The 25,877-nt window shown below is 35.3% G+C and overlaps 2 protein-coding genes across 2 annotated transcripts in view; both read right to left on the bottom strand.

The window, feature by feature from the left end:
• Nucleotides 1-3,883, bottom strand: part of LOC149822094 (uncharacterized) — an 81,118-nt gene extending 77,235 nt beyond the window's left edge. The window contains exons 1-3 of the mRNA XM_089980217.1: nucleotides 3,701-3,883; nucleotides 1,436-1,566; nucleotides 477-561 (exon numbers count right to left, since the gene is read on the bottom strand). Coding sequence (XP_089836343.1) covers nucleotides 477-561; nucleotides 1,436-1,566; nucleotides 3,701-3,739 — 255 coding nt within the window. The 5' untranslated portion in view covers nucleotides 3,740-3,883. The remainder of the gene's footprint in view (nucleotides 1-476; nucleotides 562-1,435; nucleotides 1,567-3,700) is intronic.
• Nucleotides 3,884-18,121: 14,238 nt separating this feature from the next.
• On the bottom strand, nucleotides 18,122-20,659 carry LOC149822093 (heavy metal-associated isoprenylated plant protein 26-like). The gene is made up of 2 exons (XM_089980216.1): nucleotides 20,599-20,659; nucleotides 18,122-18,393 (listed from the first exon to the last, which is right to left on the bottom strand). Exons 1-2 carry the CDS (start codon nucleotides 20,657-20,659, stop codon nucleotides 18,122-18,124), a joined length of 333 nt encoding a protein of 110 aa, XP_089836342.1.
• Between the last annotated feature and the right edge of the window lie 5,218 nt (nucleotides 20,660-25,877).

The raw sequence follows: 25,877 nt of genomic DNA, 5'->3' as shown, positions 1-25,877 counted from the left end.
CAGACCAGACAGAGCAAAGTCATTGGACTTGAGTTTGTCATCCATCTCATGCATAACTGATAATAGAAAAGTTCTCCATGAAATATACAGTACGTCTGTCAGATGCATTAGCATAGCATATATTGTGCACGGTCTAGAAAACCTTCATTCATTGCTCAGTGTCAAGAAATATGATGGGAAGGGGAAGAAAACAAACTCAATGAAGTTTTTCTTCACTATTATTTGGTAACTTGTTTAAGCACTCATGGATGTTCAGGTCAAGGTTTTGAATAGAATGTTTGTGTTACACTCTGAAGTTTAAAACGACTTGAGCGTTAGGTAATTTATGGAACAGAAAGTATAACAAACTAAATCTTCAAATCAAAAAGCTGGATTCTGAAGCTGATTAATTGAATGATTTGAATCAATACCAAGATTGCATCCTACTATCAACATATAACTATCATGAACATAACAATGACAAAATTGTGACAGACCTCTAAACTTTTGAATGGCAATTTTATTGGCGAGATGAGAAGACATTCGATACTATCACCACCTATAACCTTAATTCTTCCATCCCTACAACCACATATTAAAAAGGAGAATTAGGGAAAATTTTCAGTTAAATGCTATAAATTTGCAGCAGCCAATAAGCTTTTCATCTAAATTTTATACCTAGAAATATAATTTCAAGAAAAGCAAAGACTCCAATAAACCAATCCTAAATAAACTTTTAAAACTCTAGTAAAAGTACCACATGAAGAAAGTACTCGTGGATTTAGTCACAACTCACATGCTTCATGTACATGAGCCAGCAAGCAACATAAAAGGTCAACACTGGAAATCAATTTCACCCTGCAATCTTCAAAAGGTCTGTGGTACCTTTGGTAAGTGGATATGCATCTTTTGATTTTGATATAACAATTTTCATTTCCATGCCTATAATGATTTGTCCAAAATAAAGGGGGAGATAGACTTTGCGTTCTCGATGAAAACTATAGACAATAATTAAATGCAACTGCAATAAAATATACAAAAGGAAGCATAAATAAAAAAAAATTAGATGCATCAACATGAAGACTTTTTTAGTTGTGATATAACAATATACAGTACATTAGATATGCCAACAAATCTAGAAGAGTTTCCTCTTGACATGTTTGAGTGTGCATGCATCCCTTGTGCAAACACACAAAGCCACATACAAACAACATCAGAAAACAGAAAATAAGATATATATACCAGATGAGGAGTTGAGAATAAATCTAAAAGACTCCGCTGAACTTTTAAGTAACTAAAATACATTGGGCTATTTCTATTTAAGTCACATTCATGATACGGCAACAAACCCTGCAACACTTCAGCAACCATTTAAATAAAATTTTATAGTCAATGTTCTTAAACATAATGAGAAATACATGATAATTTCCAACTAGAGGGGGTCTTCTCCACTCACAATGTTCCAATTGCTAGCAACCCTTGTATCGGATCATATGCCAACATCGATGATGTTGAGGGAATACCATGGTGGAGGGTAATCCGAATATTCAAGTCTGGAGTGGTCAGGCGCCCATGTTGGATATTTTGCTGAACAAAAGAAAAAATAATTGAAAAGGAAAACTATAAAAAGATCCTAGGACATGGCTAATAAAAGAAAAATGAAAAGAAAAAAAAAACAAAAGAAATATTTGCTCAGCAGTTACCTATAGATAGCATGCTCACATATCTTCAACCAGCATATCATTGTTTGAAGACATAACCAAACCCAATATGGAGAAGCATTTCTAAAGGGAACTAAAATGCCATAGATTATCATACATAATATGGATATTCCGAGACACTCTGGTGCATTGGTTTTGTCCATTGTGAATAAGATTTTTGTCATTGGAAATTTTCACATCAACAAAATAAACGAATAAAACAAAAAGTGACAGCCATTCGTTCCACTGAACATTTTCTTTATTTCAGACTACTGTTTATTCCACAATCTTATATTCAACCCTTCGTCATGATTCACTTGCTCTTAATCTATTACTGCTAAATTTTTAAGTTTTATGTTATTTCTTGATCTTTTTCATTCTAATCTTTTTCTTTTGGTTAGGCAAGCTATGGATGGAAAATGACCCAAACAGCCCATTAATAGAAACAGTGCTAGCAAAACCATTATAAGATTAATCGCTTTGCAAATATTGCACATTACCCACATTAAAGCACACATGCATGCACCATACACATCCCCATGCATGTTTGCATGTTTGCATGTGTGCATGCACATACACATTGTTTCTCCAAATTAACCATCGAATACTTCAACAAAGAAGAAGAATGGTGAAAAGATAGAGCACTGAAAATAAGAATGACTTAGGCAACATGCCAGGAGTTTTCAAATGACAGAGAGTGCATGGAAGGAGAGTTGTTAAACCATCACATACTGCAGATAAAACACAAGAGCTAAACCTTACTGAAACATGAAGAAGAGAAAATCCAGAGATTAGATCATTAGAAAAAAAAAAGTAATTTGCACGTGTATGAATACACTAATACGTTTGCAGTATGTTCGTGTTTGCATTTTGTGCGCACGTATATAGTGTATAATGCATGCATACTATATATCTAAAGGGAGAGGCTAGATGCATTTGAGAACAATGATGGAGGAATCACTCAAGAAAGTAGAGAGTATCCCACAAGAAGGCATCCCGGTCATCAAGGAGGGGGCTTAAATTGTCATGCAATTCCTTTGCTTAAGGAATTATTTCACTGCCGTGCAACTCTATGGTTTCAATCCAATATCTAGTACGAGTCAAAGAAAGGCTATGTAAAAGGCAACATGGGAAAAGAGGAGATGTTATGAAGCACTTCTGCCATCCTACAGGCTTGAAAGAGAGTAAGAAACACCATGCCAACATGGGACAAAGAGGAGAAGTAATGAAGAATTAAGTATTGCTATCGGCATTTTTGCCGCGCTTGCATGTTGTCATAGTTGTTTTCAACAAAATCATTAGGCTTCATCTAAAACAAGGAAAAAGACAAGCCTAGCTCTATATCTACCACAATAGCAAGCAGCAATCCTGTAAAGAGACAGTGAACAAGACGATAATCAGAACCTAGGGGTGACTTTGCGAACCGCATTAACCCTAAAGAGATGGGATAAGAAACTTCGTTGATCGATGAAAACAGGGGATGCAATGCAATTCATCTCGATTGGCCCAATGCCTCGAGAGAGATTATAAAACAACGGATACAACACCTTGTAATGAATCCAGCAACAAATTCCAAATAATAGCAATTACGATCACTTCGAAAATGCAAACAAAGGCCAATTTCGACAGCCCGAATAATCTGCCCTTCGATCAAACACAGCGTCATGATCCTCAAGTTCCGAGTCCTCATTTCCACTAATCGCTTCTAAATTGTTCGACCAAACGTTCAATCGAACGAACAAATCAAATGCGTATTTATTGTTCTGTTCAATTCATGCTCGGTCCTCATCCTTCCCCCTTTAATCCCTCTGATCGAAACAACGTAACCAACAGTAAAACATGTTTAGACAGACGATTAGTGAACGTAAATCCTCTCCGTAACGCTTTGATCGTTTGCATTAAAAAGAAAAACTACGGATTAAAGCGGAATGCACGAATTATCTGAACAAAATAAAAACGTTCCCCAAGAAAATACGCAAAAAGAAAAGAAAAGGCAGCAAGAAAGAACGTGAAGAAGGGACCTGAGGAACCGCCTTCTTCAGGAGGCGTTTGGCGAACATTATATTTTGTGATCGGGAATCAAGATTTTGTGATTTATCCGAACCCAAAACCTCACCCTCGCTCTATCCTTAGAATGATTTGTGAGGGAGGCGATACGACTCGCGTCTTCGTCGCCGTTTGGGTTCTTCTTCTTCCTCTCCACAACAAAACGGAGAGGAAGTCGCCGGGGAATCTGACGTTACCTACTCTTTGATTTAATAAAACAACAACAAAGAAACGGAAAATTTCATTTATGTCCAAAACTTTCTCCAGTAATTTAAAAAATAAGCCTCATATTTATGATATTCCATATACTACCGACTATTTTTTGAAAACTACCAAATAAGGTCCTATATTTAATAATGTTCTTTTAATGCAGCTCAAATCATAAGTCAAATTACAATAATAGCCTTACTAATTAAGTTGCTTACTTTTTTCCTTTATGAGGGTATTTTTCTAATTTTCAAAGGACAACACGGGAAAAAAAAGGAATCACATATTTCAAGATGCGGTCCTTAATTGACTGTTTTCAGAAAAAGTATGACTCATCTCTTGAAGTTTAGAAAAGTGAAGGCAATCTTTTAAATTGAGGGCAAGAGGCTGGGCTCTAAATAAAATTTTCCCAACAAGAAACCATGAAAAAAAACAGAAGGCGTACGGAAGAACTGAAGTATCCACATTACGGTTCTGCGAATTCCTTGGCTAAGCGCGCCAGAGTGCAAGTGGGTCGGGTTAATATCCGGAAACGAACATGATCCGACCTATATTACCGGATGTGGATAGCTTACTTATAAGTTATATTTGTGTCGGCGATGGATCCGGAACGTATACAACTGGGTCTTACCCGAACAATGTTCGGAACTGGTTGGTCATGTAATAACGTATCCGAGTAGGAACCGGGTGTAAAACGACCATTTTTTATATATATGAAGCTAACATAGTTTATCCATTTTTATTGGATCCAATATCATATAAGGCCGTGTTTGGATAATTGGATGCAGCCATAGATATTGAGGATTCACCGTTCAAGAGTTGACTTCAAATCCAATCTTCATGCAAACGGGGAGTGGGGGATTCCCAAAATGTCATTACCTGTGGTTTTACTGTGGATCTGGATTGCCATGTTTCTTATGATCCTTGGATCAGAGATCTAAGAGCTCTCAAACGAAGTCACCAAATTTGTCTTTATCACATCAATATCTCAACGAAGGCACCAAATTTTTAAGTGAGATGATCGTTTCAAAATATTGCATTTTCAGTATCATATAATCCATTGAAATTATCGTGACAAATACGTGATATTTTCAAGATATCGGACGATATTTGTGTCATAACCAGTGTTTGGCCCGGAGGCTTGCTACGTTAGAAAGTCCTATTGAGCAATGGCCGCCCTGCCTGCATAAAAACCCTGAGGTCGTCCGCCCTTTTCCACCAGGTAAACGAGCCGAGCCCACCTTGTTCAAGCTCGGCTCGTTTACAATTTAACTCAGCACGTGCCAGACGAGCTTCAGATGAGCGGAGCGACGAGCTGGTTTGTGTAAAAAAATACATCAAAATTAATGTTCTCAACAATGGGATTTGATCTTCAAATGCGCTCATTCACATGCCTTGGAAACTATCCGGCTGTATAAATCTAATCTTAATAATAGATGTTACCCTTAAATTGTATATCTTATATTATTACAAGCTTACACTTGCCCATGCTCTGCTCATTTTTTGTTAATGAGCAGCTCGTGGCTCAGCTCGCTAGCTACATGAACCGAACAGGAATGAGTTCATGGAAAGCTGAACCAAGAGCAGCTCAACTTGTTTCCCAGCTCCACACCTAGGTAGTAATACCCCTAGTTTTTTTTAATTATTAAATCAATAAAATTAATTTTTTATATCTCAATTCAGGAATTAATTATGGATGACAGTAGACCGAGGCGGCGGAGGCGGGGGACAAGGTCTCCACCCCCCACTCCATGTCAAAATTCAGACTTTCATTCTCGTCTTCATCCCCGCATGGGTTTTGATTTTAACCTCCATTCTTGTTTCATGTCCTCTATCCCTGATCCAAACGGGGTGAGGTAAGGTGGGGTGGGGGCCCGTTTTTCCTCGGTCCACTACCATCCCTAAAATTATTTTAGCTATTTTACTAACGGGGATCGATGATGGGGCAGGGTGGCATGGAGGAAAGCTTAAGTCCATCTTTGCACGGGTTTTTATTTTAACTTCCATCCCCGATCCAAATGGAGTAAGACGGGCTGGGCCCCATTTTTTCCCAGTCCACAGCCATCCCTAGGATTAATTTTAATTTGAATTAGAATTTAATATGAATATTAATTTGAATTGAATTTAATTTGAGTTTAATTCAACGTCAATTTGAATTTAGAATTTGAATTAGGATTTAATGTGAATTTACATTTAGAACTTAATTTGAATTTGAATTTAATTAAATGTGAATTTGGATATGGGATTTGAATTTGAATTTAATTTAGAAGTTAAGTTGAATTTGAATTGGATATGGATTTACTTAAATAAATTTAGATCTAAACTAAATTTTGATCCAATATAGATATCAATTACAATTTAATTTGGAATTCAATTATAAATAAGAAATTAAATTTTATTTAATGAAGCAAGAGGATCCCAATAGGAAGACGCCCCTTTTTGTAGGCCCATCCTATTGGCAAAAATAAAATATCTTCTACATTCCTATTTCTTAATTTCTTAGAAACCTTTAATTTAGATTAAAGTCAATAAATTAATTTATTTCTTTAATTTAAAAGTAGGCTAATTTGTCAATGTACTTGGAAATAAAATTAGAATTTAATTGATTAAGCTAATGGAGTTCCAAAGGTGGGATGCCCCCCTCCCCTTAGTTGGTTAGAGTTTCTACTTTGTTTAAAGTCAAAGTAGCAAGATTGGTTTCCTAATTTAAATAAAAACTAATTGGCCAAGAAATTTTATAACCTATATAATTGCTTTAGACTCCAAATTAGTTTAGGATATTATTACTACTTGGAATTAATTAGGGAGTTACAAAAAATGGGTTTCCTATTGAGAATAGGAAACAACTCGCACCCTTATAAAAGGGGCATATTAACTGTAAGAGTGTGCATCGTGTCATTATGCATATGAGAATCTACATATACTTATTAGTATACACATATCAATCATATATATAATACATAAGACTGAAATGAGCTCGATTTTAATGGATCAAGGATCTAAACTAATGAAAATCAGTTTTGGCGAAACTAAAGCATCTATTTTATTAAATATATTTTTTAAAATATGAATTTATATGGTTTCATGAAATGTATGTAACAGATCAAATCCATGTTAGATTTCATATTATATGTGAAAGCTTGAATTAATGTCTAAAATCCCTAATCATAAAACAAACATTTTGGGTTTTTGAATGTCTTTTTGAGAAAATCGAGTTATACTATTTCAAATCTATGTTTTAGCATGTGATTCATATAAGAACAACATATAGAGATTTAAATTCATGTTGTGTATGTTATTACATGTATATGAATATTTTAAAATTCAAAATCCTTATTGTACAAAAATTAATAATGGTGTATACATGTCTTTTTTGAGAAAAAACAGGTTTTCATATAATAGTACGTCAAATCTTGTATGTTATTCATATTATAAATTTGATATTGATATTATAGCATGCTAGGATATCTACATGCATGTGTATGACATGTTGACATTGAATCAAAATCATCAAATATATGGTTAGAGAATCTTCTTTATGAAAAATATATGTTTAATCATGTTCTTATTAAAAATGCAATATGTCTTATGATTTTTATTTTGACTAATCTCAAAGAAATGTATGGTTCTCCAAAATGATGAATCCAAAAATTCTCAAAATTTATAAACATGTATTCATGTAAGAACTAAAAAAAAATTAAGTTTTTTTTATGTCCAGATTATAAGATACAACATCTACAAGTCATAACAAAACATTTATCCTAGCAGAAATTCTATAATAATCACACAGTTTTGTTGATTTTATTTCTTCTAATCTGATTCATGTTTATAGCCAATATTTTTATTAATGTTAGTTTATATATATCAAAGAAGATATAGTACAAATTTTGTGCATATATTCATTACAATTTGTGAATTAAAAATCATAAAATTTGGTTTTAAAAATCTGGCTTTGTTGAACACAATGTATCGAAAAATAGGAATAGACTATAATGTGTAAATTTTAATTCTTAACTAGGATAAAGTTTATATCTAATTTCTTATAAAGATTGTGTCAGACATACCTATTTAACTACAATAAAATTTATTAAATTTATTTCATTCTATAAATTCATTTACTGATAGTTCTATGGTAAAGTTAAACCAAACAAGTCTATTATGTGAATAGAAAACTAGTTTTAATAAAAGATTTATTTCTTTGTGGTCTGAAATGAGATTAGACCATAATTTTTTTGTTGTAGATAGCTAACACACATGTGCATTTACTGTAAAAATTTTAGAGACAAAATTTATACTAACTGATAAATTCTACCTATGCAGTTTTGAGTTGGAACTCTTATTAATTTTATATTTATGTCATGATTCAGAAAAGGGACCACTTAGACATGTATAAGTTCAAGAGCTGAACCAAATGGACACATGTACTATTAGAATATAGTGGGCCTAAAGAGGCTACATGATTGTGGTTGTATCTGGGATCATGTATTGTCTTGTATGTTATAAATTTTTGTACAAGGTTAAAATGAATTACATGCATAATATAAATTATGATTGCATGACTTATATTAAATGATTGTTGTATCATGCATTATTGATAATGTGATATGCTTATGCATGATATTGAGATATATTTGTACATGACAGTTTGTCATCCAAATTAATAATTTATGAATTCATAAATGATTGTGCCTAAATTGAAGGTAGATAACCTTGTGAATGGTTAATTGAATTGATACATGCTTGTGCTCAAATTGGAGGCAGATAACCTTATGAATAGTTAATTGGATTGATACATGCTTGTGCCCAAATTTGAGGTTAATGACCTAAAAAATGGCTAATTATATTTATGCATATATGATAAATGAATTAATTAAATAAAAAGTGTCATGTATATTAATTCTCTTCAGCTTACAATGAGAGGGTAAATAATACTTCTAGTTTCATGAGACATTTATCTTAAGCATGAAAAGTTGCATCTTCTTCACTATGGAGATAAGAAAAATGATTATCATTTACGCGGTGGTATGCATGTACTTTAACATAAGAAAGTTTGATATATCAAGTTAGAAGTGTTGGGAGCTCTCTAGATAAAGTTCATCCCTTACCCAACACTGAGGATGGATGCAATGTTAAGTTAATAACTCATAAATTGATTGAATATACATATGCATTATTGCTCCTGATAAATTATTGATTTGTGTTAGTACCTATAAATTAATATTGGATATCAAAATAATTTTGTATTGTGTATATAGTTTAAGTATTGGATGCATCATTTAAGTAAGAAAACCTAAATAAAAGAAGTTAAAGTCACTTGTGCATGAAGGAGATGGTAAGTATATGCATTTTATTAAATGGTCATGAATAAATCTAATATTTGCTCATGAGTTGAATTGTGGTATGTTACATGTATTTGATAATATATTCTTTATAAGATAATTGATTCCTCATTCGACATATGCGAAATGGTTTTATATTCTATGTATACCTGGTATTGTATGTATGTACATTTTTTTTGTTTTCCTACTTAGACTTGATGAGCCTGACCTCAATTATTAAATATGAAGGTACTGATTAAAAAACCAAAATGATGGAAAAATGTAGCGAATGGTGTTGAGAGTCAATTATTTTCAATTCTCAAGATTATGTTTTGAAAAAATATTTATAATTTATTTGGACTTGAGTTACTCTGATGAATTTGTTATTTATTTAGAACTGAATTAATTTGAATAATGATTTTGGAGGCATTACATAGGTGGCTCAAGTGGTAGCACGCTTGGGGGGAAGGTGTTGACCAGATTCAAAGCCAAAAATCTAAATTATGGTAGGCACAAATGTGTGTGAGAGCACACACATGTGTGTGTGGAGAGAGAGAGGGTTTAGGGTGGGGGAGGCACAACATTCCGGTTAGGGTGGGCAATTGCTCACCCTGCCCATATGTGTCTCCACCATTGGTGTTGACCCTTTCATCCCAAGTTTGACTATCACCAAATGTGTGAGTGCCTTTCACTGATGGGCTGCTTGTGTGTTGGTGAACTCCACCTAAAGATTATTTACTTCAATGGAAAACTTCATCATAAAAAAATAACAAGAGATTTTTTGTGTCCACCATGGTTGTTTTGGTCTTGCAATAAGAGATGTACACGCCTGGTATTGAGCTTGCAACGTCCTTCAACTTGAATGTATTAAGCCGACCCACATAGCCAAGCATGCTGAGCATTTGTGGGCTCAAATCATTGGAAAGATGAAAACGACCTTACTTGGTGAATATTGCTCAAGAAAGCTCCACTATGGTAGCTTCCTTGAAAAGAAAGTGCCTAAAAATGTTAACCTTTTACTAAATTATTATTTAGGATTGGATGTTTCTATATATGGTGGTAATGTACAGCCATAACTTATGGTGGTACATATTTGATTTACATAGATCAAAGCTCTAAACATGAAATCTAACCTTTGAATGTTGTTTAACATGTTCTGTTTACTAATTTCATGTGTTAAAATTGACCCAAGTGAGATGTTTTATATTATTTCTAAACCACCCTTATTTTCATGAATTGTGAGAAGTTGATTTTTCACCATCTAAAAAATGAATCTTATGGTCTATATTAGACATGATAGAACTATATAACATATTAATACATTGTATTAAACACATCTAGATAGTTATATTTTATTATTTGGTGGCTAGATCCATACAAACAAAAGTGTGCACCACCATAAGGTGTCACGGTACAAAACCACCATATATTTTTCATTTAGAATTTAAAGCCCAAATAAGCAAATTTCACCACATCTACATGTATATGGGTCTTATAAATTACTGCCCATAATAAACACTGCAGTGGCTACACATGTGGTCAGAGTTCTTTGTCAAGATGAAGGTGCAGGATACAATCCCGCTAACACATGGGAGTTGTCGTTGCTTTATCACGACGTAAGGTTGAGTGGTTGTATCTTTAACCGAGAGTTTTACCTCGAAATGAGGCAGGCATATTAAGTGAGCTGATTAGCTTTCTTTGATCATTAAAAAAAATCACTCCACAGAATCACCCATAATCATTATCGTGGTAGATGCTAAGATAATTCTTTTGGTTGATTTTGCAGTCCACTTTGGGTGTGACATGGGGTTACAAGTAGATACACGTAATAACCAATGAGATATATACTGGAAATCATACTCTCTCTCTTTCTCTCTCTATATATATACAGTAGAGCGTAGGTGCTTAATGATACATGCTTAATGGGTTTTTAGGTTTTTTTGTTTTATTTTTAAATTCTGATCATACAAATGTGATATATGTACTTGATTTTATAGGGAGCGATTCTTGAAGTGTTCGATTCCTACACATGAGTGGGTTTCATAAGGTTCAAAAAATCAATGGTCTAAAATATTTGTAAAATTTTGAAGCTCCAAATATCATTTTTTCATCAAAAACACATGATCCAGGCATGGATTCCTCGTAAATAGAACATGCCCACTACATTTGTGGTGTCAAAACTGCAAAAAAAACATCAAAAAAGCTAAAAAACCCCATTAAGCATTTATCATTAAGCACCGACTCTCTCTCTCTCTCTCTCTCTATATATATATATATATATATATATATATAACAAGGAACTCATATTCTCATATCCTTAGTTTTTTGCTCACGTTTTTCCTTTTCCATTGGACCGAAAAAACCTCATATATCAATGGTATTCAGAATCTCATATCTTTACACCTAAGATTTCTCATGCAATTCCTCGTGAAGCAAAGGGATCTCATATATGCGGAATCCTAATGAATGAAACGAAACTAAAAAGGTACATTATTTTCGATCCACAAAATAATAAGATTTTACCACTAAACATGTTTTTGCAAATCAAATATGCCCTACATGTACTATATGATTTAAAATATATCAAAGATATACTTTTTACTATTTAAAGAGCTCATGTGAGTAAAGCTGAGCCACATACCTATTTTTTATATTTATTTTTTATTTTTTATTTTTTTACATTTACACAGATAAACCACCCTCAAGTACAGAGATCTAACTGCACTGGTTCCATACTTATAGTCATTGTCCTGACAACCTGAAACTCTTTAGGCTTACTTCTTGTGCAACGACCCCAACTCATATCCATTGAAAATGCGATTTTTTTCTCTTAGCACTATTGCGAAAATCTTCTCAGAAACGCAGAGCCTTTACAGTTTCACTCACAGTTGGATAACCAAAAAACCCACCAGGGATCTTACATTTATCATTTACACCATAGCAAGCCACATTTTATTAATTAAGTAATAGTGGTCTTGAGACAATTACATAAAAAATTCAGAGTACATAGACAATTAAATGTAAAGAAAAACATAGTCACATTGTTCATCTGTGAAGCAGTCTATCAAACATGTAGCACTCATAGCTCTCCCAAAAGCAAGTTAATTCACTGATCCTCTAAGGTTGCGAGAAACCACAAAAGTAGGGGTGTCAGAAATTTGAGCAATTCTGTGTACAAATTCTTCTAATGAAACAAACAAGTAAAAAGAACATAAATAAGATTCATACAATATTTTAGAGGAATACAATTATGACAAATTTATAATTCAATTAACCATTCATGCAATAAGAAACTATTATTAAGCCTGTGAGAATAATTTAATAAACAAGGACCACAATTTAAACAATACAAATATTCAACATGCATTAGGGAACAAACATCATGCATTCACCAATATATCACAATTAAGAGAATGAGTAAATATGCATGATCTAATGCATAACAAAAATATACATGATTTTAGTGCAATGCATGAATAAATTATTATCTTTTATCAGGGTCTTATTTTCATATTGCATGTCTCTATTAAATGTACCTAAATTTAAGTTCCTCTTTTTAATTACTGTTACCCGCAGATACTCCAAATGATTAAAAATTCTCGAGGTCAAGTAGGGTTCTCAGGGTAACTTAGCACACAAGTTACATTTTATTACTGGGTTCCAAACTTAGCCCTCGAGCGATATCAGAAAACAACATCATTCATCAAAATATTAGAAATCAGCATTTAATGTCAGGACACGAGGGAAATCAACATCAACAAGTGTCACTTTCTTGGTATACCAAAACAATAATTGTGTTTACACATCACCCTCATGCAAAGTGATAGATTCTCCCTAAAACCATGGTCAGGAGATGAACCTCAATATCGGATTCATGGGCAACAACAATGCACACAGAGTTTTAGTATCCTCACAATTTCTCAAAACCGAAATGTCCAACATTTTCACACTATAGAAGAGACATCAAGAAAATGTAGATTACATTGTTGTTTAATTTTTGTTATCTTATTATTAATTCATCTTCTTTAATTTGTAATTCAACATGCAGAATTAATAACACAAGCTTACAAATCAACATGTGAAGCTCTCCATGAGACCACAATCCGCAGCAACATAAAACAATGCAATAAGACAATAATATAACATTTGATTTTTGCAATGCATAGAACAACTAAAATAAAGAGCAACATATGTTCAAGACTCACATAGCCCAGGATGATCCATTTTGATCATCGATACATTCATATGCAAAAATCATAAATCGCATGCCACTATGCATTCCTTTTATATGCCTTTCAATGCACATTCATTTATGCCAACTTAAAGATATGCATGAAACAATACTATTCGCATGCATGTGCATGAGTTCACACATATCTAGATTAAATGTATACTTTCATTTAATACATGTATTCATGTCCAATGCATGATTTTATTTAATACATGTATTCTTGTCAAAGGCTTGCTTTCATTCATGAATCCTTTCAATTAAAGCATGTGAACACTCATGCAATTATTTACAGGCAACATGTCAATTTCACATATGCTCATGCATAAGAGAACAACCTTAAATTAACACTTTAACTTATAAAATTCATATGCTTGTATTCTTTATTCAAATGCATGCATTCACATAATCATGACAAATGCATGCTTCTATTTATGAACCAATTTAATTTAACATATGAGCACACATACAATTATTATCATGTAATAATACCTAGATTCCAATATGCTCATGTTCATAAAACAATATGTAACACCACTATGAACATGCAACATAACTAATTTCAAATATATGACTAAAAAAAATTCTCTTGCATGCATCATATTAAGTCCAACACACTCAACAAAACTCATGAACATATATAAACCAAGTTCTGCCAAAAATCCTTTTTTTTCTAAATCAACACCCAGCCGACTCACTATCGGTTGGGGCTCTGCTCCAGCCCATCAAAACAACAATAAAAATATATATATGTGCCTTCAAGTAGGTATGTGTACTTAAGTTTATTATTGAGGTATACATGTGTCTGCATATCTAAATTCAAGCATGTATGTATATGGGAAAAACCCCATCCAGACATACCTATATACCCAAATTTATAAACATGTAAGCATACTTTTGCTGACTTATATTCAGATATGCAAGTGTAAACAAATCCACGTGCAATATATATATATATATATATATATATATATATATATGCATATACTGAGTTTTACAGTTTATTTTTCACATGAATCCTATGCAAAAATAAATTGCCAAGAAATATACAATCAAACCTACTGTTTTAACATGGACACATGCAATACCAGTTTTTGTGTTAACCAAACACCGAGCATATACCAAAAACAGGTAAGAAAATTCATAAAATGTTGCAGATCATATATTTTATTTTCAACAAGAGTCTAATGTGCCAAATCTGGACCATAGACATATACCTATATATATATATATAGATAGATATAGGTGTATATATATATAATATATATATATATATATCTATATATATATATATATATCTATATATATATATATATATTTTAACATGAACTCACCCCAGTCAGTTGACTAGGACTAAACAATACCCTGTTTTGCCCAGCCGACTGTGGCTTACACCTGTTAAATGAATCCAAATTCATATTTTCTTTTTATACTAAATTCTGCGCAGATTGTAACAATGTGACCCTCATTTTTTTTCTCTAGTATGCTCAGCCGAGTTTGGCTGAGCCTATAAGACTGCACAACCGAACCTAGTTTAGCTGGCAGGTCTATACCTGCCCAGCTGATCTGGCTGGGCTGCCGGCCAACCAAACCATATCCATTTTTTTCTTATATTTATATTTTTTTAACAGGGACGTAGTCCCAATCGATCAGTCGGCTGGGACTGGACAACAATTTTTTCCTATCCCAGCCGACTGTAACAGTTGGGACAAGACAAAATTCTGTCTGGTCCCTATAAACACTCAGTTTTATGTATTATTATTATTTCATTAAATGTATATATATATATATATATTATAGGGACCCAATACAAATCTGGATAGTTGTCTGGGACTAGACAACAAACTGTCATGTCCCAGCCAACTATTTCGGCTGGGACTAGACAGCTGTCCATCTTGTCCTAGACTTAAAAATCACCAAAAAACCTATTTTTTTTTCATTTTTTAACTGAATATGATATATTGTTATTTCCATAGATCTGGTTCGATTTTAAGAACCACAGTCCCATGTCCATCTGTCCATATATATATATACCTATCTAGGAAACAAATCTTTCCAGAGTGAACAGTATGAATATGGGCTCAAATTTGACCAGATCTGCCAATCTTCACGATGATCAGATCTGTCTAGATCAACTCGCTAAAAACATGGGACGAATTTATCCCGACCTGACCAAAGTGTCGATACAAGGCAAAAACATATATATATATATATATATATATATATATATATATATATATATATATATATATATATATTAGAGAAAACATAAAAATATGCAGAAAAAATGATAAGAATATAAATCTCACATAATCTAACATTCCTACATCGATTCTCATGGATTAAATCATGAAAGATCAAGATAGAATCCATGGTTCCCCATAAAAATATTGCCTAAAGCTTATTTAAGCTCTTTTTTTCATTTGAGACAAGAGAAAAACTCGTACCTTAACCGTAGATTAAAAGAGAACTAAAAATCAATGGTGGAAACGTCAGATGATTGAAGAAAAATGATATTCTTCTCTTCTTCCTCCTTCTTTCCTCTTTTCCTCTCTTTTTCTATTTTTTTCTCCCTTTTTCCTTCTCTTTTTTTCTCTCTCTTTCTTTTAGGCTATGTATAGAAAAAAGGGCCTTATCCCTCCAGCCCCTTTTAAATGGGTTGGTGAGAGAGAGCTCTCTCTTTATAGGACTCTCACTTTCCTAAGATTTTAAAACTCTAAAGTTGACTTTTCAAAGTTTCTAATTATTTAAAAAGTCTTTCTAAAACCTATTTTAGCCTTCTTAGGCAAGCACAAGTACTTTTTTAAGAATCCCTAATTAACCCTAAAAAAAATCAGAATTAAGTAGAATTAATTAATTATTTAATATTAAATAATTAATAATTATTTAAAAGTTTCTAAAAATAATCAAATTAACTAAGGAGGCTTTTTAACCTTAATTAACTTCAAGATCTAAATCCATCTTCTAAAATCTAAATGAAATTTAGACTTGACTAAATCCAGATTAATATGGGTCTTGGATAGAGTCCGGATCCATATTAATTTGGATCAAAACTATTGGATCCAGTTTGATCCAAATCTGGATCAAGACCGATAAACTACTTTTTTTTTCAAAAAAATATAATTTTCGGGCCAACTGAAACTCGAATTCGAAAAAGTAATATATTGTTGCGCTCGATATTTTGAGACGCATCCAACGACATATTACACGAATAATAAATTCTGATTTTTCCTAAAAATAACTCAAATTTTGCTTGAATTTAAATGTCGAAAATAAAACTCTTTCTTACACTTCGATTGGCTCGTCTTGACCTTGTCGATGAGACCTGAGCCAAGCTCAGATTCAAAAGCATAAGTTCAAAATCTAGGTTCAAACGATTTTTCTCTCCGACTTAGCGAAATTTTCGAAAAACCAGAAAATGACTAAGTAAGAAAATACGTGGTACTACACCTTGCCCCGAGGGAGTCAACATGTTTAGGCTTGCACAAGGGGTAATGCTGAAGTTTGAACCTAGACTGCCTGCCTAGCGAACTAGACCTAATCCCACTATTCTTTTTTATTCAACTTGCCTAGCCTATTTTATGAGTTTGAATATGCTGAACATGGGTCAAACCACAGTTTGTTTTCCAGCCCTAATAACGAGCCAGAATGGTTCATTTTCCTGTTTTCTCATTTTTTTTACAACTGATTCAGCAGTTTAGTGCTTTGGACATTCGGATACTGGATTCAGGGCATTTTGAAATCTGTTAAAGCTTAAATATTTGAATTAGCAATGCTGATGTTCATTTGGTTTCTTTTTCTTCGAGGGCTGCTGGGCTGGTAAATGGGCCAAATGAGTCGATTATCAGGTGTTCAAGCTTAAGTCATCTTTTGTGGCGAGTTGACCCATGTTCGAACTCGTCTGAGCTGACCACGAGGCATTCGAGAGCTAAACAATTTAAGATCGAGCTGGCCTGTTTAGAAAAAACATATTACTGAAAGCCAGAAGCAATAGGGGTCTGGACTCATTTACAGAAGAAGAAAAACAGATTAGTTCAATGCACGAAATAATAGAATTTGGAATCTAAACCCATTGCTTGCAAGCCTAAAACCTTGCCTTTTTAGTTTGCACTATATTATATGATACAAATTATGCTTAACATATATTTATTACTATTTAGCAATTTTATACAAGCCAAGCCGAGCCTAATGCCTAATGTTTACAATCGATTTTCCGAGCTTATTTTACGAGTTTGAATAAGCTCTTTTCGAGCCGAACCACAGTGGTTAATTTGCCTCATTTCTCAATTTTCTTTTGGATTTATAACGCGAAGAAACCGCACTCGGCGCAAAGACCTGGTCACGCTGGCTCAACCTGGCATACCTACGATTGTCATGCCGGCAGCATAAAACTTCAAGTCTAAGACCCCTTACCCCTGGGGCCTATGATAGGAATTGGCTTGTGGAGCGACGCCCATAAGAATCTAACCTTGACTGTCTTTTTAGCAGCCAAGGCCCTACGCCAACCCGCCTCGTTTCCCTACTTTATCAGAAAGATGTGTTTTTTGTAAAGTAGAATACCATTATCTCCCCAACCATCTTCATGACTTGGCACAAATGCATTGGTAGCTTGATCTTAAGACCATACACAGGGTTACCTTGTATCACACGATTACACATGCATTGGGGTTCTCATCGCTAAAGTACGTAAAGAGGTCCTCATCCACGTTGTAAACGGGAAGCCTCTGTGGGCCCACACCTGCCGAAGCGATGGCATCCCCTCCGCCCGATGCCTTCATCGGAGGGTCAGGATTCCCCCAAAACTCCACCCGCTTCCCTGTCTTCTTCTTAAGCTTCTTGAGGACTCTCTCGGGATCAACGTGCCCCGTTACGGACGCCTTGTTCTTATTGATGTCCGTTGATACGGACTCCACCCCTGCATGAACGAGTTGCCGTTAAGACATATGCAGGTAAAACAAAAAAGGTGGACAGCTTTTTTGTCTTTTTAACATCTGAGGTTCAGGCGGCTTTTGATGACCGTCCATCTCAACATTTCCTGAAGATGAACACCACAGTCCACGCTCATCTCGAGAAATGCCAAGATGGGTGACCGTCAAGCGGGTAGCTGCATGCCCACCATGCTGCGACGCTGTATATAATGTGAATACTTTTTACCGTCGAGTTCTGACAGTGCCTTTTTTACCGCCCTCTCGCATGCGTTACAATGCATGGACACCCTCAGCTCGACCGTTGTAACCTGTCATGGAGAGAGAGAAATGTCAATAAGATAAGGGTTTGAGTGTCGGTGACCACATCGAGGGTTTATCTCGCAGAGGAGCAGGCCGTTAAGTGACCCGGTTCTCGGCAAGGTTTTCTAGTGATCAAAGAAAAAAAAAATGTAAAGAATGAGGGGAAGGTAAATAGTGGGATGATGAGGATTTACCATTTACCTTGTCTGGTCTTTTACCGTCTGCCATGATGATAGCCAGTGCCTGTCAACCGGCTTGGGTCATGGTGATTTGTTTTGTAAGGATGGCAAAAGAGGTTGGTGGAATGAAGGATAGCCCGTTAAAGATGGAAGGTGAGGGTTATTAGACACCCCACGGTCTCAACGGTAAAAGATGCAAATTTTACTGTGTGATAATTCGTGGACAGAAGTCTTTCTTTTGGACTCACAGAAAGATCTATATCTCGTGTCTGAGTCGGTGCCTCCCTTCTTTGAATCTGACCCGTTTGGGCCGGTGCAAACTGGTCGGATTTAGTCTGATATAAACCTAGTTTTATTCTTCAGATATATGGACCTTAAAGCAAGATCGCAACTTGTATTTGGATTGGATTCAGGCTTACACGGGCATATGATCCAACTTTTTGGATTTCAGATTTGGATCAATATTTTGCATCTGACCTGTATATTTAGAACATATCCAATTTGTTTGTACTTTTTACATGTAAAACCTCCCCTTTCAAACCTTTTTTTACCTAATATATATATATATATATATATATATATATATATATATATATATATATATATATATATATATATATATATATATATATATATATATATATATATATATATATATGGGATAAGTGAAGGGAAACCCCCCTCTCAATCATTCGCCAACCACCCATTAGCTGGCCTCCAGTGGTAAAACCCTTGAGGACCCCCCTGCCCACCGGGAATACACCCAGCTTTGACCTTGCAGCTAGCAAGGGCCGGTACCTGTGGGTTTTGATCTTGTGACATCCTGTCAACTTGGTGACGTTTGCATGTTACCACAACCAGATGAGCTGAGCCCTTTGTGGGCTACCGGATCTAGTATTTCCATACAAAATTTGAATCTGGTTTAAAACTCTACTACATCAAATTTACTTTAGACCGAGGCCCAAATTCAAATTTGCTGTTTTAATAAATCATGTACGAATCAGACCTAACATGATCTGCCTTGTATTCAATCCGTACACTGGGTGAACGCATTCGGCTGGATATGGATGTGAGCCAACTTGTCAGCACATGCATTAGACGTAAAATGGTGGATATCTGTTGGGACCAAATCCATTTAGCTGAATTTTGTAAGCCCCTTACAGATCCAGTTATGTATGCCCAGCTTTTCTAAGAGGGTTTATAAAAGCCCATCCAACAGGTCCAGTTTGTATTCATATGGAATGATTTTTTGTTTTCTCACTGCAGGAACAAACACGCTAAACTCACATGGTTTGTCTTTTTTTTTATGAGAAAAAGTTTTCACACGTGCACTTTAAAAAACTAGACACCATTAAAATAGGAAAAAATCGAAGCAGGTTATATGTCCCCCCCCCTCCCTAAAGACGCATTGTAGCAAACGTTCCGTGTTCGGAAGTCCGAATGAGTGCCACGTATATAAGCACGTGGGGCTCATATCCCTGTGTGTGTCGGCATCAGTCAACATCGGAGTCCGATGCGGTTGCAAAGACTTAAGTACCCTTTCTCGCCATGAAACAATGATTCTAGAAAAGGATAAAAATGTCCTTCATTCAGAAAAGGGAGGATGATTTTACCTCTTTAAAGTTCAAACGTTTTGTTTTCGCCCTAAGCAGTAAACTCCTCTTCCATAACAGAAGTTCCTTATAATATTTCGCCCTAAATGTTCTGGATCACCCTTTGACAACACACCATGTGCTGTAACAGGATCTCTCTTTGACGATGCACCCTTTGCCATCGTCTATTGCCACCAAAGCATCCTTTGTCGTCGTCTGTTGCCGTCGAAACACCCTTAATTTACCATCATCTATTGTCGTCGAAGTACTCTTTATCGTCGTCTGCTCGTGAGAAATAGTTAAACTACCCGAGGAATCGATATTCTATCTATTGTTCATCATGATACCAGGGTGCAAGCGTCGAACTGAATGGACAGAGAATAACGATTTACAACAGAGATAATGGTAGCAACATCAAACTGAGTAGACAAAGAGCAGTGATTTACAATAGAGACCAGATAAGAGAATAACGATTTATAGTAAAAATCAAATAAGAGAGTAGCGATTTACAGTAGAAATCAGATCAAAGAGTAGCGATTTACAGTAGAAATTAGACCAGAGAGTAGTGATTTACAATAGAAATTAAATCAGGCAATAGCAATATACAGTAGAAATCAGATCAGAGAGTAGCGATTTACAATAAAAATTAAATCAGACAATAGCAATATACAGTAGAAATTAGATCAGAGGGTAGCGATTTACAATAGAAATCAGATCGGAGAGTAGCGATTTATAGTAAAAATCAGACCAGAGAGTAGCGATTTACAATATAGTTCAAATCAGAGAGCAACGATTTACAACAGAGATCAAATCTGATTTCTACTATAAATCACTATTCTATGGTCTAATTTCTACTGTAAATTGCTACTCTCTGATATAATTTCTACTGCAAATCGCCACTCTCTGATATGATTTTTACTGTAAATCGTTACTCTTAGATCTGATCTCTGTTGTAAATCACTGCTCTCAGTCTACTCAGTTCGATGTTGACACCATTATTTCTGTTGTAAATCACTGTTCTTTGTCTACTTATTTCAACGCTTATACTCTGGTATCATGATGAACAATAGACAAAATATCGATTCCTCAAGTAGTTCAACTATTTCTCATGAGCAGATGACGACAAAGGGTGCTCCGACAACAAAGGGTGCTCTGGCGACAGCAGACGACGAGAAAGGGTACTCCAACGACAACAGACGATGACAAAAGGTGCATCGTCAAAGGGAGCTCTTGTTATAGTAGATGGTGCGTTGTCAAAGGGTGATCTGCTGGCAACATAGGAGTTTACTGCTTAGGGGGAAACAAAACGTTTGGACTTTTTGAAGAGTTAAGATCAACCTTCCTTTTCTGGATGGAGGACATTTTTGTCCTTTTCTCGAACCATCACTTTATGGTGAGAATGGCAGGAAAGGGTACTTAAGTCTTTACAACTGCACTGAATTTTGACGCTAAGTGATGCTAACACACACGGTGATAGAAGTCCCACATGCTTATATACGTGGCGCCCATTCGGACCCCCGGACACGCATTGTAGCAAACCATGCATCTTCAGGGGAGAACACGCAACACCCTCCAAAAAAAATGGGGAAGTCAGTCACGTAAAAAAAAAGAGGCTTTACAAAATCATGAACACGCACCCAGGTGGCCTGAGTGGCAGCAGGCCTAAGGAGAAGGTGCTGACTCCTTCATCTCAGGTTTGACTCTCGTTCGGTTTGCAGGTGCCTTTAACTAGTGGGCTTCTTAAAGGCTTGGGTGTTGGTGACTCCACTTGGTGTTTATTTGGAGGGGGTCTGTTTTGGTTCGGACCCAGGTAGAACCAGACTTGGATCAAATTTTCAGGTATGGTATCGTGTTCGGCTGGTGTAGCCAGGCATGAGGTGTGACAAATGAGTCCCTCATTGCAGACATGGCTTCAAAGAAACGAGTGCAAGACGCTAGAGCAAAAGGGATAGGACACAACATTTCCTGCAGAACTTTAGCCATTAGGTTGCATATTTTTTACTAAAGCAATGAGATATTTTGGGTACGCAGACAAGTCATATGCCAAAGACAACGTGCTAAATTTTTTCACACAACATCAGAATTGATTTATAGTGACAACAAGTTTCTGCAGGATATTTTTCTAAACTTTAGAACTTACCAGGGTTGTCAAACTAAGAAGCAGAAGTGGGATATGAGAAGAGAAAGAGAAACAAAGCATTTTAAATTTATAGGAAACAGGAAGTAAGGAATTAATTTGAAAGCAAAACAAAAAAACTAAAAAGAAGCGAGAATCGAATGGGAAGCAAGATGAGATCAAATAGAAAGCAAATAAAAATAAAAATGTTTTCTTATGATTTTTTAGTGTAAAAAAATATATTTTTATCAAAATCTAAAAAAGATGGTAACCAATTTAGAGAAAACATATGAGAAATGAGCAAGAAGCATGAGAGCACATGGAAAACATGAAAGGAAACATGAGAGAAACATGAACAAATATTAAGAGAATCAAGGTTCCCATCAAATTTCAAAAGAGATGCTTTCGAAGTGAGTTTTTGAGAAGCACACTTCCAACCAATCTAAGAAGCTTCCAATAACTTTGGAACTTACACAAAACCATAATGATAGCATAGACATTGCAGGCAACATATTTAACTTCAAGACACATCTAAATTAGCACGAATCATGCTTGACCAATACTCCATTCTTTTGTGTATCGGCTTCTCTGATATTGCAAACAAGCATATCTGATTATTATGTAGCATGTGTATACATGGGAGTAAGAGAATAAACAAAGTTGATAAAGCCAACAAAACATAACAACACAAATATTATGAAAACAAATTGAAACTCAAATAACTGCAGACATGTAATCCAATGACATGATCTTGCAACCCAAGCACCATGGTGAATAGTCATCAAGTTCATCTCCTAGTCAAAAGGCATCTATGTTGGGCAAACTTGGGCCTGAGTCCTACGGTGATCTGCATCATGATGTTCATGACAAAGTATACTAGGGAAACAGATGGGTCCATGTAGCTTTCACATCTTCAGTCTTCCTCAAATCTTATCATAGATCAATAACAATTTTTTAGTGCATATATGGAACAAACATGATACAAATTATTGATGACAACCTTCAGATGATAGAAAATGATACACTACCAATGCCCACGCCCACTATTAGGGTCTATATGCCCTTTACAAGTAAATACAAGATCATCATCTAATGGAAAAATACCTCTTTAAAGTGGAAGTGGAAGTGTAGAAGCGATCGTTGATGCTCGCAGTGCTCAACGGGTGCATTCCCTCACTTGGAGAGAACAATGAATCCACAAATTCAAGTGCCTCGCGATGCACTATCACCACGAAGATGGCCTCACCATCTTTTTCTTTCTTTACAAATGTGCTCTTCGTGTGCACATCCTCCTCTCTCTCTCTCATTCCCCTCTCATACTACGCAAATGAGGAATGATCTGGCGAAGATGGGGAGGTAGGAGGTTTCCAAACTGCTTCTTCCTTAAATGTGGGTCAGGTCCGAATCTCGCCCATCATGGGCGGACCTGGTACCCAACCCAACATTCTCCCACTCGCACATGATGGGAAGAGATCATAAAAGAAGGAACACCATATGTGTTCAAAATGGTGAATAACATCGGGTATTCATACTGGAAAATGAATCGTGCGACCCGTGAGCTTAAGGAATGAAGGCATATTATGTACCGGTTAGTGTAACATAATAGCCTAAACTTGCAAAAAATAAGATGACACAAGGTATACCTGCATAAGCCATGTAAGAAGCTCATTGTGTTTTAGATCAAATACATTTTTTTTATTCTAGCATACTCAATCCCTCTACACATATTTATAGTGCCAAGCTATGCCAGACAAGGCTTTCTATTATGTCACATGTTTATATCAAGGACTCACAATGAAGAAGTAGGGATCATTCTTCATTTTCTTTTGTGGTCAACTTATAGTTATGGTGTGACATACGTGGTATGACTCACGTATTACGACAAGACTATCTCACTCTAGTGAGTGTATGCATACACCATAAATTCTTTGCCGTACAGATCTATACTAGTTCAGCCTAAGTCCTTTAGGATGCACATTCCCATGCAATATTTATCCAAGTCCTCAGATTTGGTCAACCAGGTTATTCTTGACATTTAGATAGCAAGGTCGATCTCTCCATATAGTTAAATATACACGAGACCTCATCCTAACCCAGTTAGAGCGATGTATCTCATATACGTATATATGACAGATATCATAACTCATTATACTTTCATTCTTTTGAGTTATTAACACATGATATCCCCAAAATTCGACATACTTATTAATTTAGTAACCCTGAATTTTGTTACATCTCATCTCATCCCGCCCACAAGCAACGTCTGAGGCGATAAATCCGTGTGAGAAGATTTATCTCAAATCTGGTAGCATACTCATAGATGTGCGGCATGCTATATAATAATCATAGAAAGAAATATGAATAACATTAACATATCAAATGTTACAAATACCCATAGATTTTACATGCTTAACATAAGAATCCCTATTAATTGGCTTAGTAAAGGGATCTGCCACCATATCTTTGGTATTAACATATATCAAGGCAACATTGCCTTTAATTACAATGTCGCGCATATACTTGCATCTCATGTCTATATGTTTGGTTCTATTGTGAAACTTGGGATCTTTGGCAAACACAATTGCCGCTTGATTATCACAGAATAAAGTCACTGACAGTTTTGCATCAGAAGTGACTCCCAAATATTTGATGAATCTCCTTAACCAAATACATTCCTGCACTGCCAACGAGCCTGCAATAAATTCAACTTCCATTGTGGACAAGGTTACACATGTCTGCTTCTTGCTATACTAAGATATAATACCATTGTTCATCAAGAATACATAGCCAGACGTAGACTTACGTCCATCAGGGTCCCCGCCCCAATCTACGTCTGCATAGCCTACTACACGCATGTTACCACCATGGTAGTAAAGAACTGAATTTGATGTGCCTTTAAGATATCACATAATTCTCTTGACAGCCTTCCAATGCGCTTGTCCTGGATTAGCTTGATATCTACTCATCAATCCCACTGCATAACATATGTCATCTCGGGTGCACATCATAAGGTACATTAGACAACCAACTGCACTGGAGTAAGGGACTTTGGACATAGCTTCTGTTCCTTTTGATTCCTTTGGACACACCTTAAGACTTAAATCATTATCTTTTACAATTGAGTATCTATGGGTTTACAATCTTGTATATGAAATTGTTCTAAGTCCTTCTTTACATACGACTCTTGTGAAAGAGAAAGAAGTCTTTTTGAACGATCTCTTTTAATCTCTATACCCAGCATAAAGCATGCTCCACCTATGTCTTTCATTTCAAAATGAATAGAC

The sequence above is a fragment of the Nuphar pumila genome, chromosome 11 (assembly GCF_984573655.1).
Source record: "Nuphar pumila chromosome 11, dmNupPumi1.hap1.1, whole genome shotgun sequence".
In the NCBI taxonomy this organism is placed as follows: Eukaryota; Viridiplantae; Streptophyta; class Magnoliopsida; order Nymphaeales; family Nymphaeaceae; genus Nuphar; species Nuphar pumila.
Note: the sequence above shows the minus strand (reverse complement) of the source record. Positions and strands in the feature narration are given on the sequence as shown.

Bases quoted from the DNA above. Each gene is read 5' to 3' on its own strand.
- LOC149822093 (XM_089980216.1), bottom strand. From the start codon at position 20,659: ATGGCAAAGGGTGCATCGTCAAAGAGAGATCCTGTTACAGCACATGGT. The intron at 18,394-20,598 runs GTGATCCAGAAC...TCGTTCATGCAG, and splicing joins ACATGGTGTGTTGTCAAAGG to GGGTGGAGTCCGTATCAACG.